The sequence below is a fragment of the Lytechinus variegatus genome, chromosome 11 (genome assembly GCF_018143015.1).
Source record: "Lytechinus variegatus isolate NC3 chromosome 11, Lvar_3.0, whole genome shotgun sequence".
Taxonomy (NCBI): domain Eukaryota; kingdom Metazoa; phylum Echinodermata; class Echinoidea; order Temnopleuroida; family Toxopneustidae; genus Lytechinus; species Lytechinus variegatus.
Window position 1 is genome coordinate 18,890,567 of NC_054750.1, and position 22,153 is coordinate 18,912,719.

The window sequence follows — 22,153 nt, forward strand, 5'->3', positions numbered from 1 at the left end:
ATTACCATCATAACTTTAAAAGTATGTTGGTCTAGTTCATAAAACTTGGACATAAGAGTAATCAAGTATCACTGAACATCCTGTGCGCATTTTAGGTCACATGACCAAGGTCAAAGGTCAATGAACTTTGGCAATAATGGGGGTATCTGTTGAATTACTATCATAACTTTGCCAGTTTATTGATCTGACTTTTGAAACTTGGACATAAGAGTAATTCAGTATCACTGAATATCCTGTGCAAGTTTCAGGTCACATGATCAAGGTCAAACATCATGTGAGGTCATTGAACTTTGGCCACATTGGTGGTATTTGTTGAATTACCATCCTATCTCTGTAAAGTGTATTGGTCTAGTTCATAAAACATGGAAATAAGAGTAACCAAGTATCACTGAACATCTTGTGCGAGTTATAGTAGTTTTCAAAGTCTGCACTGCTGCTATGTTGAATCGCGTGATGCAAGTGAGATGGCCAGAGGCATTCCACTTGTTAAGAAAATGCAGCAAATTTACAAACCAATCTGCAGGTACATGTATTTCTGCAGTGTGAAATCATATATCAACTTTTGATGTGAGATTAATGTGCATCATTTTCATTGCAAGAGTTTGTTCTTGTTGGCTCATAAACTATTAAAACTCTATAGAGCATATGAAAGTGCTAATAAAGGGCAAGGATGTAGGTAAAATTGAAACTCCCATTAGTTTGTAGAACTAGCAACTAGAACATCAGTTTGCTGGTATTTGTATGCAACATTTATGTATAAATATACCCTGCATACTATTGCCGTGTACTGACCGCACAGAGACGTTGTTAGCATTAACAATGTGCTATTAAAAAAGCCGCATACATCCGTAATTCCGAAGGTTCGTAACTGGGAAGGTTCGTTAGTCCGAAAACAAAATGAGGTTCGTAATTTCGAAGGTTCGTTAATCCAAAAACGAAATGAGATTCGTAATTCTGAAGGTTCGTTAGTCCGAAAACTAAATGATTAACAAACCTTATTTCGTTTGCGGATTAACGAACCTTCGGAACAACGAACCTTATTTTGTTTTTTTGATTAACAAACCTTCGGAACAACGAACCTTATTTCGTTTTCGGATTAACGAACCTTCGGAACATCGAACCTTATTTTGTTTTCGCATTATCGAACCTTTGGAATAACGCCACAAATGTTCGGATTAACAAACCCTTTTACGTTTTCAGATTAACGAACATCGAGGTATACATGTAGGCAATTTACGTGTCTCGGAATTACGAACCTTCGGAATTATGAAGTGTAACCAAAAAAAAAACAGAAGCCCTGTTACAATTGATAACGTGGCAGCAATGCCCAATGTTACAATAAAGCATTTACACGTTGAAATACTAGTAAATGTTTTGACTTCTCAATCTGAAAGATGTGACTGGGCTTACTGTGTTAGCGCTCTGTTTCATGTAGGCTCACAATGTTTCTGTGTGACCAGCACTGGATAATATCTCATTATTTGAAGAGTGTAGGCCTTCATACGGGGTTGGTTGCAAACCATAGAGAAAAGCATGACCTTTATTTTGGGGTAATACAAATCACATATGATGGTTTACTACATGTATATTGGAATTTTTTGGAGAGCAGTATTTTTAGCATTATCTTTTTCATTATTTCTTCTTCAAATTAAATCAAGAAACACATTTTATGGCACACTTATCAATATATCTAGGTCTTTAAATGCTGTACTACCTCTTTAATATTTGTTCTCAAAATGATTCATCTATCTCATTCACACTAGACCCTCTTTCGTCTCTTAAAACACTCAACTTACATTTAGAATTCCACTGTTGCCATAGAAACAGTGGCTGAGTACATGTACTCACTGACTGAGGCCCCTTCTGCAAACAGGGTGTGAAGATTGGAGGAGTCATTTAGTTTCTTTATGTTATACAGATGTTTTTTTTACCTGACTGCTATTAATAATAATAATAGACAGTTCTTGTATAGCGCATAACACATTATAAATAACGTCTCTATGCGCTTCCAAAGGACTTGGATATTATTACCCTGGCTTTAGCCCCGCAGCCTTTTACAGCGCGGTGGCATTTCAAGGAATAAATTCCTACCAGGTACCCATTCACCTCACCTGGGTTGAGTGCAGCACAATGTGGATAAATTTCTTGCTGAAGGAAACTACGCCATGGCTGGGATTTGAACCCACGACCCTCTGTTTCAAAGTCCGGAGACTAATCCACTGGGCCACAACGCTCCACAATTATTCTTAATATTTTAATATTACATGTATGCACAGTTGTGTTATTATCCTTACCTAGGGGAATCAGCAAATTTTTACAAGAATAAGATTTAACTTTTAAAACAAAAGTATACAGTACATGTAATAGGAATTCCTGCTTTAGTATCTTTTGGCTGCAAAACACACCAGTTATGTCTACAAGAGAGCCCATTTGATTTGTGTGTATTTTGATCAAAGTGGTGTATCAATGTTTAACTGTAGCATACAGCCAGAACAAGCGAGGTCAGATATTTAGATGATATTTAATGAGAGGGGTAATTTTCTCCAGGATTGGTTCTCTCAAAAGTGCTAATGAGAAGTGAAACAGAGGTCATTACTAACTTCATCACTCTAATGACCAAACCATATTAGAGATAACCCAATTTATGATATTCTTTAGGGGGTAAGGAAGCTATTGCAAACAGGATGACTAGAGAAGACAAAATGTAGATCTATGGACAATGATAAAGAGACAGTATGAATTTGGGCACATTTTCTTGAGTAAAAGATTTCATGAAAATTTGCATTTATGATAGGGTATATGTTGGAGAATCTCTTTTTTTGGAGGGTTTTTTTTTGCCCTGTGGGCTTGGCCTTAGGAAAAAGAATGCCTGGACTCATAATGAGGATAGTGATAATGATGATGATGATGACGATGACAATGATAATAATGATAAATGGTAGTGGTGGTGTTTGTGGTGGTGGTATTGATGATGATGATGATGATAATGATGATAATGATGATGACGATGACAATGATATAATAATGATAAATGGTAGTGGTGGTGGTTGTGGTGTTGGTATTGATGATGATGATGATGATAATGTTGATAATGATAAATGAAGATGTTACTGACAATGCACTCTGTGTTATAATAGTCCCATGTTTGTTTTTTTCTTTTTCTTGTAGGGTGGTTTTGCCCGTTGCTATGAGCTGACTCATCAAGACACCCACTATGTCTATGCAGGCAAGATCGTACCCAAGGAGAGGATATCAAAACCATCACAAAGAGAAAAGGTTTGTACAGTATGAATTCAACCCAGAATACTTTCAGCATTGACAGGTTCAAAGTGATCATTTGTTGTATACACACGAGGCAGTCAAAATCATAGTTTTCATAGAAAATTTTTGTACCATATTATTTTATACTGGTTATTCATGAAAGTACAAAGCTAATTCAGGGGTCCACTTGTATGTGATCATCACATTCCAGCTTTAATAGTGCTTTAATATTTTTTTTATTGTCATCTTGGATTTTCTTTTATTTTATGATGGAGAAGCGAAAGCAAATAAAGTCTCTCAAAAATTGTGAGCAAGCAAAGCTAGCAAGTGAAATTTGTTTTTACTCAAAATCAAAGTTGAAGAATTATGTGATAATTTTTTAATGGAAATGCTGATTATTTCTTTTTTTTTTGGGGGGGAGGTGGTGGTTCTTGGTCCACCTTACTCTTAAAAATGGTTGGAAAGTTCAGCAAATGAATTTCAGATAGGGGGAATACATTGTAGTTCTTTCTGGATATATATATTTTACATCATTAATTCAGGATGATCATTTGGAGTTGTATAAATTGTAATGGGCCCTATAATGACGTATCTCAACCGACTTTCTGGATAAGCATTTTCATCCAAACAGACTGTTCCTGATTCAAGAGAGCTTTGCTATAAATACATCCAATCAATTTCATGGAATCTGATCAAGATATAAATCCTCATTAATTATAGAGAATAGGATCATTGCTAGGAAATCACCCATTAGCCTGTGGTTTTTCCTTTGATTTCCGATATTTTCCTGATTATTGAATGAAATTGCAGAAGGGATTATTAGACCTTGCCATTATGGGCAGTTGCACTTTTGAACTTATCATGAACAATCCATTTCTTTTGCCTGGACAGTTTTGAAAGTACTAATTGCAGCACTCACGTACAGGACATGTAGGAGATCAAAGCAAAATACTTTGATTCACAATTTTGTTGTAGGTCATTAAAGGCAAATGAAACCTTTGGAACAGGTAGGCTTGTGTTGAAAGAGAAATATCAAAGAATAAGAACAAAGAAAATTTGAGAAAATCGGACATATAATGAGAAAGTTATGAGCATTTGAATATTGCAAAGGCTATGAGATCCTCCTATTGGCAATGCGACAAGGATGTATGATGTCACATGTGAAAAACTTTTCCTTTGATGGACTATGAAATACCCTCAAAATGTCTCTTTTTGCTTTTTCTTATGGTGATATAAACTCTTTATCCATGATGTATTCTGTAAAAATCTGTATTACATGCCATCCTATAGAAAGAACACATGATCTACTGATAGATGTGATAAAAGAGGCAATTTAAGTGAAATATATACTAAAGTAATGCAGAGAGTTGTTCACAAGTGACATCACACATCTTTGTCGCATTGACATATTGAGGATCTCCATGGCATTAGTGATCACAATATTCAAATGCTCATAACTGTCTCATTATTTGTCTGATTTTTATCAAACTTTCATTGATCTGTTTCTTTGATTTTTCTGTTTTCACACAAGTTATTTTGTTCCAAACGTTTCATTCTCCTTTAAAATACCCATTCTCTGACATTATACTTTTTGATTGATGTGAAATTGAAAATAAAATATTGATTACAATGTAGATTCTCAAAAATTATGGAAGATTTTTTTTCTTTTAAAAACAAAGCAGTAGAGAATAATATACATGTACATTTCAGGGGAGGGGAACAGGACTTGTAAAAATGACATAGAACAATGAACGCAAGGGAACATAGCGACCGAGCTTGTCATAGGGGGTGCTTTGGCATTTTCCAAAGTGAAATGGAGGGATTTCTTGCACACTTTTGGTTTATTTTGTGAAAATCTTTTTAATTTCTAGGGCAACTGCCCCCACGCAGTGTACGGTCATGCCTAAAAAGATTTAACTACAGGAGATACTATTAGAATTCCCTTGTTCTTTTACTATTGTGCGGTAGACTTTTGGTAAATTCATGTTCACTAAAGTATTGCAATGTCATCATACAGCGAACCATAAAGCTTTCATTTTGATTCCTTAGACCAGTGAAATATCTTTGGAAGACTATATGCAAAAGTTTCTTACTTGACTATTAACAATTAAGAAAAATGCTGAGTGTACTATAGGCAGGCCAAAACAGAGGGGTTTTTAGTTAATAGATTTATAAATTTTATTACTTATTTTAAAATAGATTTTGCTATTTATATTAAAATAAATGTTGATATTCATTTCAAAATAAATTATGCTATTTATTTCTGAATCTCATTGCATGAAACACTGCAAACAGTGAGTCAAATCACAAAATTTAATGAGGATGGTCGTTTTAAATGCTTCTTCTTTGATTGTCCTCTGGAACATACATTCATTAATGACAGATGCGGGGACAGAGACTTATTTAACACATGTTCATGTCACATGCAATTGCTCTATGATACTCATTAGATGTTTTCTTACCCATCTGACCAGGAAAATACCAAGAATTATGTGAAATTGTTCAGGTCTAAAAGAAACCCGAGTGATTCCTGCATTCACTCTTTTCCGAACCAGATTATTAAAATTGAAAGAAATTGTAATTATCATATAAGCCATCACCGAGACTCCTACTTTAAAAGCAAATGATGGACTTGCTTTATACATGAGTGCATGCTTGCCTCATCTAAAATCGAAATTATTTTTAAATCAAAATTGAAAACATCTCTTAATTAAGAAGATTGCTGTGTTCACATAGAATTAATTAAAAAGAGCTCGGAATAGCACAGCTGAATCTTCTCATATAAAAGCTGCGCTATATAAATTTAAGTCTAGTTCATTTTTTTACATTGTAATTTGGATTTGCACTGCATATTTCCTCACAACCTTGGAGAAATCTGAGCAAAAGTTGTTTTAAAAGCTCTTATCATTTTAAAAAGTACCAATACGTGCACATTTTTTTACAAGTTTTGTTGCTTTCATGCTGTCAAAATTCCAGGTAATTTTTCATGATTGGATGGGTGTGTTATGACCTGCACTGTATTGTAAAGAAACCGATTCACCATATGCAGTGTGACCTTTTGAGTGCTATATTTTTAATCCTTGCCAAATCAATAACAACTCCGGATGCCAATTTCCTTTTTATGGTTTGGCAACCAAAAAATAAAATTGTTGAATTATATGTCCATTACAAAACAACATCATCTCCAAGGTTATTTCTTTTGATTGAGAATTACATACAGTAGACTTTAAAGTGTACAGTATAGAAATGCAAAATTAAAATTTGTACATAACGCTTTAAAATTAAATGAATTGAAATAATGCAATTTCTGAAAGAATAATGATTATATTTCATTTTATTTCATTTCTATTAGATGGAGAGAGAGATAGCGGTCCATGCACAGCTAAGACATCCAAATATTGTGGGCTTCCATAAACATTTTCAAGATAGTGAAAACATATATATCCTACTTGAACTATGCAGACATAAAGTGAGTATCTGAGGGCCCATCCTTTGGGCTGTTTCATTAAAAATATTTCAACTGAAATAAAGTGTGTATTGTATTATCTGTGTTGTGTAGGGTAGACTGCTATGGGCATGCTACATGTATTGTATCATGATTCATTTTGTGTCATTTTGACATTGGCCTGTATTCTGAAGTCAGGTTTAACTTAAACTCAGGTTCAAAGTTGTGGTTTAAGTATGGACAGCCGATTGTTACATAAATCGCTAACAGTAGAGATATAATATTTCACCTCATGTGGCTCTCAAATCATTGATAATTGTGTAGGAATAATATTGTCTGCATTATCGATGAATCAGGAAAGAGCACAGTAAACATAAGAAACATACAACTTAATAAAAGTTTTGATACTTTTGGCTTCCCATAATTTTAGCACAGAGTTAGATCATGGTCTAAATTAAACCTGACTTCAGAATACGGGCGTACTTGTTTATTATTTGTGGTGTTTGGTTTATGTGTTATGTTTTTTTTGTATTGAAAGTGTTTTTATTTGTTTGCCGTTTTTTAAATGTTTCGGGGGGGGGGGGGGGGCAGGCGTTGAATCCTTCCTGTCTTTCTTATTGGCAATTACAACATGTGGGTCTATATACCTACTTGAAAATGTAATACTTAGTATATAGTAGCCATGAATGGGGTTTCCAAATTAGGACAAAATCACTTTTAGTAGGGTTATGCAATGAACCAGGTGCATTGCTATGCATGTGCATGAATTGTAGTTTGTTACCCATGCTTTAATAGAGCCCCCAAGTCAGAAATTACATATACCATAAAAAACAGCCTCCAGTTTAAAACAACCATTAAAAAAACAGCACCCAAACCACATTGGTCTATGCCTGTGGATCCATATAGGTTCACTTAATACTTGTAAAGATTACTTTAAGTTTGAACCATCAGGAATTGAAAGAGAGTATAATTTCTCACTTCCTTAAAACTGATAACAGTTCAAATTCACTTAACACTATATACTGCCCCAGAAGACTAATTATATCTCACTTTACTATTTTGGCTTACATTCAAGTACTTTTGCTGTGCACATTCAATCGATACCCTTTACCCCAGCAGCCCCTTTAGAAAGACATTTAATACAAACCATGGTTGTGTTCAAGTTTTTTTTCTGGTGGGGGGGGGGGTTGATTTTGAGGTAAACTTCAAAAGATAAACAAATAATGAATTTTGGTTTCTTTTCTCACATAGATCTACATTTGTCACTTTATATTGCCATTCATTTCGCATTCACTGTCTCTCTGTTTTGATTTCTCATTGTTTTTTTTCTTTATTCCACCATTGTAGGAAAAAAGTATATATATATATATATATATTATATATATATATATATATATTCTAATTAGAGCTGCTTTTCACAAGATACTGCCTAAATCTGCTACATTGGATTTGGTCTAACGTTTTAATGAATGGGTAATTTCCATGGTTCCTTGATATTTTCCAGTACTCTTTTTTAGCATTTAGGGGTGAAATCGCCCAGAACCCTGTACTCTACCACCATCCCAACAGTCCTTGGGGGGACTATTCACATGGTGAACTGTTAATCTTTTCTACCCCAAAATTAGCATTTATACATATAAACGTCATTGTGCACAATCATCGTTGTTTCAAATCTCTTTCATGCAACTGACCAATCTTTCCTTACACTGTGATGTCACAGTAGTACATAATACATGGGATGTATATCATGAAGCAAATAGTAGAGCGTTACAAAATGTTCTATTAAACAAGCAACAACAACAACAAATGGAGGCGGGGTTGGAGTTGGAAGTCCTACTTGACCCCCTAGATCTGCAACTTGGACTATATGATATAGTTGGCTTGTGTTTGTGTTTAAAGTCATTCATGTGATTCTATATTAAAAGAAAATTGATTGAACATGCCTTTTCACCAGAGTCACCACAGATGCCTGCTTTATATTTGGATGCACATGTACCGGTACATGTATATCAGGGGCCGCGGAATGGTTTTCAAAGTGGGGGGGCTGAGCCAAAAGTGGGGGGGGGGGCTGACCATGCTAAAAATCACAATCGTATTGTCATTTTTGCGTTTTTGTACACAGTTTTGGAGAAAAGTGGGGGGGCTGAAGCCCCCCCGGTTCCGCAGCCCCTGTATATGTACATGTACGTGACACTGACCATGTAATTTGCTATAATTGATAATGCTCAATAATACCTTGGTCACATTTGTTCTACGGCGGCCGTACGGCGAGTCGAGAACAGCCGTTTTAACATTTTTTTGTACCAGCTACATATAGGTGGTTATAATAAAAATGAATAAAACGACTGTTTTCCACTCACCGTACGGCCGCCGTAGAACAAATGTGACCAAGGTATTTGGTTGATCACTACTTGTGTTTCTTAACCCTTAAATAGACTGGGCTATTTCGATGCCTAAGAAGACGTTGATTGCGCGATCGCGACGAAAATTGGCACATGCGTTACCCATGGCATTATCTAAAAAACTATAACATCAAATTCTGCAAAAAATCATGTCTCATTAATTATGCTAATTTATGCGTAAAATCATAAGTTTGCTCTAATTAATAAAATAATGCCCTTGAAGTGCTAATTTTTGTTTCACATACTCTAGATAGGCATCTGATCAAATTTATTTAAAAAAAATTTCAACATCACATTTATTTTCTTATGTATTCTATTGTTTTCTAAATTTCTTATGTATTTCGTTGTTTTTTTACTTTTTGTTTTTTATTGTTTTTCAATGGAAATTGTCAGGGACTTTATTTTGACCATAAAAAAGATCAAATTAATTGATTTTATTAAAAAGCAGTAGAAGGAAAAATAATGATACATTTATGAATTTTGGATAAAAACACTATTTGCATTGGATTTGTACACAAATTCACGTTTTTTAGTAATTTTGGGTCTGCATTCACTTACAAAATGTTGCGTAATTTTGGAACCGCGTGCCCGGGGGTCACAATTTTGGTCTCAATATTTGCGTGAGCCTTGAAAGTAAAAAGTCAGCGAGCAACGCAGTCAAAAAATTTCGCTCGGCAGATTTTTTGCGAAAAATGTTGAGGGGGGCTGAATCAGCCCCCCCCCCAGTCTTTTTAGGCTTAAATTGGCACCATGATGATGTCATGTGAATCTATACATGTAGGAGGTCCTCCTTACATACCTTCTAGTCTATGTCAAATTTCTCTTTCTTATTAAAATGGTGAAGTCAAATGTTGGGAGTCTATAGATCTTTCAAAGCATAGGTGTACAGTATGGAGGGCATTAATACAACATGTCTAGGAATTTTCTTAAATAACTTTTCTGGCATGTTACAGTATTCATATGTGAGAGGAAAGAGAGAAATAGTGTACTATACAGGAATTTCCTTATTTATATTTTGTAACCTTTTTTGTGGGGGGTGGGACTCGTGGGAGGGCATTACAATATAAGGCCAACAAATAGACACAGGTATGGGTAGGCCTACATTTTGAGTTGGAAGTTATAATGTATGTTTTTTTATTATAGTGTTGTTAAAGAAAAAAAATTCTCAAAAATTGCCCTGATTTCCTTCAAAATGGGAAAAAACCTTTCAATTATTAAATTTCCATGTACTGTACATTGATGTACCATACATACATTGTAGTTATCATCAAATCATGAAATTCATTCCTGTTAATGGATGTATAAACTAGGAAAGGAAAGCATATGCATTTATTTCCTCAAGCAATATCCTACCATCATTTACATCAGATTCCAGGTATAGGCAGACAATGATCTTTCTTTTGTCCTTGATAGAGATCTGTGTTTCGATGGAAAGTGATACATTTTGATGACACTTTGTTGGTAGTTTCCGGATACAGTTTTTGTCAGTCATGATGTGTAATGGACTGCGACTGGTAACCTGTATACATGTATGACAAAAAAGTGTATCATTCACAGATTAATTCAGGTGTATAGATCCATGATTTTATATAAGAAGGGGCATCACTCAAAAAAGGATGCAATCGGTTCTCCCAAGATCTGATCTGGAAAATGACCTACTGAACATGTAGGATAATTTAGGGCTAAAATAGTCTGGATCTGTCTCTTGATTAATATCTATATTTTGCCAGCAAGCTACCTCTTTGGTATTTGATGCTCCTTTTAGTAGCAAAATCAATCTTTGATATTTTAAATCAATAATAGCAAATTCAAAGTCTGAAATTTTCCCAACCTCATGCAAACCATGAGTAATGTCAGGATATAAAGTCCAATTATATTGCTCAGAATTTTTTTGCTTTAAAAAAGTTTAATACTGGATTTAGAATTCGGTATATTTAGGGTAAGTAGTACATGTACATGTTATTAATGAGTTACAGTGTAATAGAACTTTCTTGTTAAACCCAATGTGAACATCGCGACCTATAAAATGTATATGGTACTCGATGACATTACACAATCATATAAATTTAGTTTTTGTTCTAATAAAAACCACTTTAATATGAATATGAACCTGGTAGCTCATTGTTTACTTACATGCATGTATGTTTTATGACATCATGATACCACACTATGTTTTGTTTTGTTTCGTTTAGTTTTTTGCAAAAGACAATGAATTCTGTGAGACATAACAAACTTCATATCTTATTTCCTTATTTGATAATATTCCTTTCCTCATAGTTTAGTAGCAAAACTAAATATTTGAATGCAGAGTCTAATGTATCCATTCTTAGCGATGGTATTGTGGAACACATTTGATAATACATACATGTAAATAGTGTACTAATAAACATGGTCATTTGATGTGCCTTATTTGATTTCTTGCTATATTATACAGTATGTAAACAGAAACCAACATTTCTGGCAAATACTGCATGTATTTCATTTACATAATGTATGTTTAAAATACAATTCAAGTTTATCAACTCTGCAATAAATTGTTTATTTTTGAGCTATGATTAGGCCTTCACCTGCATTTCCCCCTCTTTTTTACGTGATTTTGAAGTGATAAACTTTCTTTTTAGTCCACTGATTATTGTTGTAAAAACTCTTTTAGCTAAACAAGCGCATGATTCCTTTCTTTCTGTTGAAGTAACTTAGGCTTACATGTATGTTGGAACTCAGCAGCACAGCTTTAATAGTGACATAAATCTCTGACAATCTTTCATGACAATAATGAGGTATTTGATCTGTCCCTTTTTATGATTTCCATACATACTGTACAGCTCTTAATGTTTATATTAATGCTCAAAGATAATTTTTTAACAATCGAGAATCCAGATAATAATGATATTAAAGCCGGATTTATAAAACGCTGAGCACTATTATTACCCCGGCTTTAGCTCAAGTTAAACCGGCGCTCCGTGCATGCAAGGAATTACTCCTGCCGGGTACCCATTCACCTCATCTCACCTGGGTCGAGTGCAGCACAGTGTGGATGAATTTCTTAATGAAGGAAAACACGGCATGGCTACGATTTCAACCCACAAGCAGATGCAAGCTAGGTGCCCTGACATTGGCCGTAGCACCCCACCCCCTTTATGAGGTATAAATTTTGATTAAACTGCATATTATTTTTCAATTCCTCATTTATTCTATCATTTTTTTCATTCCTTTTCTCTTTCAGTCTCTCCTTCACATGCTGAAGTTGAGGAAGCACCTGACGGAGCCAGAGGTGCGTTATTTTATGCTTCAGATCATAGAGGGCGTTCGTTATCTCCACAGTCACTGTGTCATCCATAGAGATCTCAAACTTGGCAACATGTTCCTCACAGATACCATGGGCGTCAAGATAGGCGACTTTGGCTTAGCTGCAAAACTGGAATTCGAGGGAGATAGGAAAAGGTTTGTTTTTATTATTGACCCTTGTTGTCGTGATATATCTTCAATAATTCCAAAGGTTTGTTATTCCAAAGCCTGCCAATTGCACAAAGTGTATTCCAAGATATTTGTTAGTTTGAAAATGGAAGAAGGGATTATCAGTCTGAACATTCTTGGCATTATTTCGAAGGTACTAATGCCAAAATGAAATATAGTTTGTTTTTACAAAGATTTGTTAAATTGACAATAAAATCAGGTTCCTTGTTTTTCAGATTAATGAAATTTTGGACTGCTGAACCTTGGAAATATTAAACCCTAGGCATATTCAAAATCTTCTTGAGCTTTTATTTTAAAACATGAAAACCATTGTCCACTGCATTTTCAGTTTTTGTTATTTGATACTTCGAAACACTACTTTGTTTGGGGATTATGCACAAGTGCACCCTTTTGTGTAACCTGGACCAAAAGTTTGACCTTGAAAAAAAAAGAGCCATTTTCGTGCAGCTCTCAAATATCCAAGATAGATTAATAGATGATCGCCTGTACTTAAAGGGGAAGTTCACCCTGACAAAAAGTTTATTGTAAAAATAGCAGAAAAAAATTATAAAAAATATTGCCGAAGGTTTAAGAAAAATTCATCAAATAATTAAAAAGTTATTAGAATTTCAATTATTTGATTTGTGACGTCATATGCGAGCAGCATTCCTACATAGCGAATGGTAAAAATTCAATGAAATGTCATTTTCTCAGAAAATTGAAAATGGTTTTCACTGTACCTTTTGTATATCAATATACAAATCATTTCACACCCGATCATGAATAGAAAACAAAATTAAGTCATCAGGAACCATACAAAATTTGAAATTCATGCATTTTATATTACATAACACATGGGGCAGCTGCTCGTTTATGACGTCACAAATCCAAAACTTTGAACTCTAATAACTTTTTTACTCTTCAACGGATTTTCCTCAAAACTTCACCAATATTTTTTACTATTTTTTCTGCTATTTTTACAACAAAGTTTTCTTCAGGGTGAACTTCCCCTTTAACAGACATACATGTACATGTACATGGAGCAAGTACCTCTGACTCAGTCACTATTAAAAGTCAAGGTAAAACATGTCGTTAATAATAGAAACAGGGAGGGAAAGTGGGGCATAACAAAGTGAAGTGCTTGATTTTATTGCTGTGGTGTATATATATGACCATGTGTCGTAGACTTGCCCCCTCCCCCCTGCAAAAAAATAAAAAATAAATAAAAAGTTGGTTTAAGATGTTACTGATCATTGCCAAAATTAAATCTGGCTTTTGTGATTTAGAATGATTAAAATAGATGCGTAAATTATCAAGTTTAAAGGTGTCTAATTGTCAGGGAGGTGTGACATTGTGAATAATCAGCGTCCTGGACGGAAAAAATGAAGAAAAAAGTGCTAAATACGATTAAATTTGGAGCAAGTTGTACCATCCACTGTCAACGGAAGCCTGTGCTCACTCGCTGTCATAGGTTGTATGCTATAAACTAAACTTCAGTGATCTGGTATCAAATGAGCTGTACAAATACGTTTCTGAAAATGTCTTGGTAAACATTGAATAGGACGGTTTGGTGCAACTTGCACTAGCCAGTGTAAACGGAAGCTATAGCAGTGAGAAACTAAACTTTAGTGAGCTAGTATCAAATGAGCTGTACAAATACGTTTCTGAAAATGTCTTGGTAAACATTGAATAGGACGGTTTGGTGCAACGTGCACTAGCCAGTGTAAACGGAAGCTATAGCGGTGAGTCACAGGCATGAGCTATAGGGGCTAACCCCTTGGCTAGGGTTCGCTCGATGCGTTGAAGCAAACTATTTGTGATGGTCTTTATCAGAGTTTCCTTCCCCAACCCGTCTGAGCCAAATATAGAGTCCCCTATAAACACTGACGGTGATCAACAATGATGGTTAATGCCAGGGAACAAGTTGTTAACTCCTCCAGTACCAGCAAATCTTGCTTCTCACCATACTCTACCAAATCATATTAAAAGTGTGTTTGCTTTTCAAATGGCTGAACAGGTGTACATGTTAATTTTCAACAGTACTTCTTATGCAGATATACATCAAATTTATAGGGATTGTATTTTCCTATAAAATGATATACATTTTTTCCATCATTTTAATGTTGTGCATGAAATTTTTTTTGTTCTTTTTTATTTCTATTTTTATTTATCATGTTTTATATTTCTCTGCTGAAGTATGAATAGACCCTCTCACAAAATCTGTAATTTTCTAAAACATCAAAATGGTACATGTAACATAATATTAATCCTCTAACCTCCGACTTCATTTCCTGACCATATCGATCTTTCAAAAAAAAGTTGTCTTCCACACATTTTACTATAGTAGCATTCAAGATTAAGAGATAGTGCAAAAGCTTCTTCATCTGAAACTAATGTACACTGTACTTCAAAATTCATGCGCACATATAATTATGACTAAAAAGCATCTTGGCCTGGGTTGTACGTGTATATTTTATTGAAAGCTTGAAAGCAATGCACGTAATGTCATTGCACAGACTCTTCGTAAGTCGACAAAGTTTATGTCATCATTTTGCGAGGTCTCTGTTTTGTCATGCATTTTTTGTTCTCATTTGCTTCCAAGAAGCCTTTTGAACTACACATATACAATTTCAACTTTGTTTCAGTTCTATTTTAGAATTTTAGGCTAGAAAAATTTACTCTGGGATATCTTCTCTACAATATCTATCGAGTTATTCAAGCCTACTTTCTCTCAAGCATCCCACCCAGCCTTCATCTTTTTCTCTTACAGTATATCATCTTCCTTTCTTCTTTTTGTGCCCCTGCAGTCGAAGTCCAGTGGGGGCATTGAGCGTTGCACCTGTCCGTCTGTCCCCCCACTTGGTTTCGACGAAATAACTCGAAAAATATTTAATGGCTTAAAAAAAATATTGGTGTGTAGGTAGATGACACCAAAATACAGGCTAAGCTTGAATTCAGAGTCTGCAGGTCAAAGGTCACAGCTTATTAAATATGCGAGTTGGTTTCGCGCAATAACTCAAAAAATATTTAATGGATTTAAAAATGTTTTGGTGTGTAGGTAGATGACACCAAAATAGAAGCTAAGTTCCAAATTGGAGTCCGTAGTTCAAAGGTCACAGCTCATTAAGTATACGAGTTGGTTTCCGCGCAATAACTCAAAAAATATTTAATGGATTAAAAAATATTTTGGAAGTTGGTAGATGACACCAAAATACAGACTAAGTTCGAATTAAGAGTCTGCAGGTCACCGCTCATATATATATATGCATATTGGTTTCTGCACAATATTAACTTCAATCATATTGAATGAATTTCTGATCACATTAAGCGGGGGCATCTGTGTCCTTTGGACACATCAACTTTCTAGTCTCTTTTTATTTCTCTCTTGATCAATTACTCTCTGCCACTCATTATTTAGCATAATTATAAAGGGTCAGGTGTACATGTACATAGTCCCTACAAATTTAATTGAATCTCTGTCAACAATCATGATTAAAGGTCAAGTCCACCTCAGAAAAATGTTGATTTGAATTAATAGAGAAAAATCAGACAAGCACAATGCTGAAAATTTCATCAAAATCTGATGTAAAATAAGAAAGTTATGACATTTCAAACTTTCGCTTATTTTTAACAAAATAGTTATATGAACGAGCCAGTTACATCCAAATGAGAGAGTCGATGTCACTCACTCACTATTTCTTTTGTTTTATATTGTTTGAATTAAATACAATATTTTAATTTTTACGGATTTGATCATTAGAACCTCCTTGCCTGAAGCACAAAATGTTAAAATAATGGAATTCCACGTGTTCAGGGAGGAATGAAACTTCATTTCACACGACAATGACGAGAAAATCAAAATATTTCATATAATAAAATACAAAAGAAATAGTGAATGAGTGATGTCATCAGTTCCCTCATTTGCATACCGACCAAGATGTGCATATAACTGTTTTGTGAAATGAAGCGAAACTTTAAAATGTCATAACTTTCTTATTTTACATCCGATTTTGATTAAATTTTCAGTGTTATGCTTGTTGAATTTTTCTCTTTTTATTTAAATCAAGTTTTTGTTGGGGTGGACTTGTCCTTTAAAAAGATTGTATATACATGTTCTATGTGAAAATTAAATTGTATTTAATTGATATTTGAGTTATAGAATTGTAGACTCTGTGTAATGCATCATGTGGTCTACCATGTGTGGTTGATTTGAAATAGATTATCAATTGATGAAGTTATGGGATGCATAATGCTACATTGTATTTAAGAGGGGGATTGACACCATCCACAACCTCAAACAGTAGGTAGGGCTCAACATTAGCAGTGGCCTGGGGCAACCTAAATTGAGAGTCGGGCCACCAAAATTCTGTAAAAGCTCACAATTGGTGGCCTGGTTTGGCTACCAAATTTTTGCTAAATGTAATGTTTTCTATTGTTTTAGGGCCACCGAAGTTGCTTTGCGGGCCACCAAAAATATGATATTGATGATTTTGGTGGACCGATCGGGCCACCAAGAAGAAAAGTTAGTGTGGAGCCTTGCAGTAGGTATAGTTTATATAAGTTCTTGTACTATTTCTGAAAGCAACCATCCTTTTTCTTTTCCATTTCTGTCTGCAGAACGATGTGTGGCACACCAAACTACATAGCCCCTGAAGTGCTGGGTAAAATAGGGCACAGTTTTGAAGCAGATGTTTGGGCATTAGGTTGTATAATGTGAGTATAACAAATCTGTTTATTATGCTACCGTCACACTGGCGAAACTGACTCCTGGTGGGTGTTTCATAAAGCTGTTCGTAAGATAAGAACGACATTAAGAACGACTGGCGATCCTTTCATTTGGTAAATGGTATACAACATAGGCGAAGGATTAGTGCGTAAGAAAGGATCACCAGTCGTTCTTAAAGTCGCTCTTACGAACTAGCTTTATGAAACGGCCCCCATTCTGAAGTTGGGTTTAACTTTGGCAACGGTCTAAACTCTTTGTTAAATTATGGGGAGCCCAAATTTAAAAAATCTGTTTATAATTGTTTTGTATATTTCTTATGTTTACTATTATGTTTCCTTTTGCTTTCATAATGAAGAAAAATACTTCAGGTATCATTCCTCTCATCCCCAGACAGTCATGAACTATCTGGGTGTCATATGAGTTACTAAATGGAATGTGTAGGCCTACTGTTAGGGATTTTTGCCCCAATTGGCTCTCCATAGTTAAACCATAAATTTAAACCAGGGTTTAATTTAAACTTGAGTTCAGAATATGGGCCAGTTTCTTTGGTTGCGACTGTGGCATTACAAAATTATCTCTAAATTCTGCAATTATTTTGAGAGTTTGCACATGGAGATTCTAGTGTTCTAAGATCCAAATTGATTAGGTTTGGTTCCTCGAAATAGCAACAAGTACATTGCAAGGTTTAATAATTAAATCCTTTTTTAGTCATTGAAGGAAAAATTTGGTGTTTCATAAAGCTGTTCGTAAGATGTGCATGACTTTTTTTGCAAACTAGAAAGCTGTTCTTTGGTGCTTCATTGGGATATGGATGTTTTTATTCCCAGCAGCTACTGTTGAAATCCAATCTCTGTAGACTAACATTTCATTGAGAACTCTTGAGCATTTTATCCAAACTTCATAATTAGTCAAAATGTTTGTATAGAAAACTCTAGAGAACAATATTGAAACAGGGTAAAATGGATGGCTCATTTAGCATAACAACAGGGGACTGTTTCACAAAGAGTAAATATCAATAAAACCGTGCTTAAAGAGAAGTGCCAGTAGTTGCAGTAAACACTGATTTCGTGATAAAGTCTGTAAAACCAGGCTTAATTGTCAGTATATCATCAAGGATCTGGTACAGTTACATAAAATAAACTTTGTGAATACTTGAAATCTACACTGAAAAATTTTCCCACTGAAGATCACCAACACAGATAAGTGCATGTGGGACAGTGTATTATTATTAATTTGCCGACGCTTGACCCGAATCCAGTGCTTAATTGCTGATTTCTCAGCAATTACACAATTTCTTCCAGAATCGTTTGGCTATGTATGTTTTATTTATACAAACAGACACTTTGATGGTCATGTCATTGGATTCTGTACGAACTCATTTTTAAAATCGTTACCACAACTGGCATTTACCTTTAAATGCCAGTGTGCGCATGATAAGTATTGCATGATCACCTTCATCATTCACACCCCAAATCACTCGTCATGTGTACAGCCGTGCATAAGTTTACTACCAACTTAATGAAGCACCCACTCGCGTTTACTGATAATAGCCTGGCAATGTACTTTCTATTGATTAGAAGTGCACATGTGAGATTGAACTGTGTGCTTGTCATGATTGTTATATCATCAGCACATGAAATTACAGACTGTTTTTCAGTATAATGTAGTAACATGTACAAGGTCATTTTTAAGCTTGTGTCAAGGGAATTAATATCTGTTTGAGGGATAGTTTTTTCATTCCATTCTTTTCAAATTAGGCTTTGTAAAGAAGGTAACGATCATGCTTATACTGGGGCAAGTTTTTGCATTTCTTTGTTACAAATAATTCCTTCAAAGAGAAAATTCTGTGTGGGAAAGAGATGTTATTCTCTCTTCAACTTAAGTTTCAATCTTTTCTTTTTTATATGATTATTATCCTGAATGTATCAATTCAATGTTAATGTATTTTCTTGATTGGCTTATGAATTGCACAAATATATAGGTACCATGATCAGTAATTATATATACCATATGACTTGATAATAAATTTTAATAAATCATTACGATTTCTTTCACAAGTTTCCTCTTTTTGTTTTCTTTCAGGTACACAATGTTAGTCGGTAGACCTCCATTTGAGACCAGCTCACTAAAGGAAACCTATGCACGTATCAAACACAACAAATATCATTTCCCAGAAACCCTATCCCCGGTTGCCAAGGAAATTATCTCGGACTTATTATCCTCAGATCCGGAGGAAAGACCGCCTCTAGAGGTGGTTATTGATCATGAATTCTTCACACAGGGTTTCGTCCCGGAGACGTTGTCTCCGTCGGCGTGCGTAACGGCGCCGGACTTTCCAATCACCAAGGTTCTTATAAGCGATCGCAAGGGAGAACTTGTCACAAATGAATTCTGTAGGTTAAAACGGGAAAGCACGCTCCAGAGGAGAGATGTGACGGCTCCGCTGTCGGATATTATTAATAATGAAAGTAGCCAGCCAGTATCAGGATCCAATACAGTGAGTTTATATGTTAACAATGGATTCAATCAATGTTAATGATGATGAGATACAGTGTTTGCATGCCACGGCATCTGAATATCTGACCAGTGTGTTGGCTCAGTTGGTAGAGCGTCCGTCTCACAACCGGGAGGTCGGGGGGTTCAAACCCCTGCCGCGTCAGACCAAAAGACGTTAAAAGATGGGAGTTGCTACTACCCTGTTTGGCATTCAATAATTAAAGGTATAGAGCCTCATCGATCTGGCGCTGCACAGCGGCTGCCGGGCCTACGATCAATTGGGCAAAACAAATTCTCAGAGTATTTCATATCTTGTGTCTATTTCGAACAATAAAATATGGATTTTTGAAAAGATTTTTCAGATATGGGCCCATTCTTCCAAACTTGATATCACTTTTGTCTCATTTATTTTCAGTGATGTAGAGTGAAATCAGTTTTAGCAAATATTTTGGGAGCGTTTCATGAAAGGACTTGTTGGACAAGTTCCGTCTTATCCAACAGTTACCATAGTAACAGTGCCTCTCAGCCAATTAAAATCAAGGAAAATTTCAGATCATAAAATTTTTTATGAAACACTCACCTGGGGGCATTTCATTAAAGGACTTGTCGGACGTTTTCTCCGACAGTTACCATAGAAACCGTGCTTCTCAGCCAATGAAAATCAAGGAAAATTGTCAAAGTCTCTCAATTTGTCAGACCTAAGATGTTGGTGTATTACTTGTCTGATGACAGAAGGGCCCCCTGTTTATTAACCCCAGAAGTTTAGGGTCCGTTGCATGAAAATTTTTACCTGAGAAAACTCAGGTTGTTTTTACCAGAGTTTTTGCCCTGTGTTAAAGTCAATGGTAGAAATCAACAGGCCCCAGAAGTTCAGTTTCCTTGAAATGTACTCTATATTGAAACGAGTGTTTATACATAAACTTGTCATGCATCATGAAAATGCAACATTCAGTTTGAACAATCACAACTTTGTCATTCCTTGATTAATCTTCCCTTTATGGCAAAGCCATTGCAAAGGATTATACTAGTCATGTTTTTCTCTTGGAAAAGAGAAAAACACATGAACAAAACATCTACGGGAAGATTTGTTCCATTGGCGTGAATCTGTGATGTCATACTAATTTAAGAGATAATACATGTAGATCATCCCCCACGGTGAACAATAGGTTCACCGCTCGGATTTACGCCACTGATTTGTTCATTAATGTGAAATATGTATGATATGATTTGCATCAAATGAGAGGAACATCTAAGCAGTATGAATATTGGTCATTCATTCATTATTTTAATCAAGTTACACATATTGTGATCAAGTTATTATTAAGTTATAGAAAAGTTATTATATCAATATCATGGGACACACTGTACAATCCGCCATGAATTTTGTCTTGCATTATACATCTCATTAACCTGTATGCAGTAATTATTGATACTCATTCTCCTTGCTTAAAATCAGAAAGCTTTGATCAAGCAATACTATGTTTTGTCTGCAACTCAGTGATACAGAATTAAGTTCATGTTCCATTATATTGCTCTGTGTGTAAGATTTTTTTTCAAAATGATTATTTTAGGTGCGTGTATTAGATATTTTTCAAGGGGGGGATGAAGTTTCTATAGGAGTAGGGAGTGTGTAAATGTACAATTTGCCCTGTAAAAGACATATTTAAGGAGCTATGTAAGGAATCAAACTTAAATCAAGATCTTTTAACAATTTTACTTTGTAAGGTAATAACAAACGAGCATACATGTATACATTTTGAAGTTGATATTGCTATCCTGTAATAATGAAAATTGGTTGTCAGGTATCATGACATTTATATTTTATAAATGAGGAGTAAACATTTTGTCATTCTTTTTTCTCATATGTGTATGTGCAAGGTCAGAATCTTTCTCTGAATGATCTCTCTTCTCATTTTTCTCTTGAGCAGCAAAACTCTAACAAGCCTACCAATCAAGCAAAGCTCAGAACAAGGATAGCAGGGACAAGACCTATGACCCCGGTGACCTCCGCTATCAAGACAGCCATGGTCAATGTTATAGAGAAGAGAAGTGCAAGTAGGTTTTAGTGAATATTTCAGGTGTTTAGGAGTATAAGGCAATAACTAAAAAGTGAGACTTTGAGGAAACTGATGTGTAATCATTACCCACTCGGCAAATCTGTTGATATGTCGGAAAGAGGTTCTCTGCTTCATAGGCAAAAAGAAGCTAAAATGAGTTAAATCTTGGTTTTCAGAATCATTAAACATACATGTATATGGTATTTATTGTTTTACTTCCAAAATCTCAATATGACAAAAAAGTGTTGGTGTTAAACTGATTTTTACACCAGCCACAGCACTAAACTTGAAATAAAATAGCTCTCAATCATAT

At 35.0% G+C, this 22,153-nt stretch overlaps 1 protein-coding gene across 4 annotated transcripts in view; it reads left to right on the forward strand.

Moving 5' to 3' along the window:
* Nucleotides 1-22,153, forward strand: part of LOC121423809 (serine/threonine-protein kinase PLK1-like) — a 49,203-nt gene that overhangs the window by 18,871 nt on the left and 8,179 nt on the right. For all 4 annotated transcript variants that reach the window (XM_041619304.1, XM_041619302.1, XM_041619301.1 and 1 more), the window contains 6 exons: nt 3,169-3,276; nt 6,614-6,730; nt 12,332-12,549; nt 17,179-17,274; nt 19,370-19,784; nt 21,712-21,838. In XM_041619304.1, the coding sequence (XP_041475238.1) occupies nt 3,169-3,276; nt 6,614-6,730; nt 12,332-12,549; nt 17,179-17,274; nt 19,370-19,784; nt 21,712-21,838 (1,081 nt within the window). The remainder of the gene's footprint in view (nt 1-3,168; nt 3,277-6,613; nt 6,731-12,331; nt 12,550-17,178; nt 17,275-19,369; nt 19,785-21,711; nt 21,839-22,153) is intronic.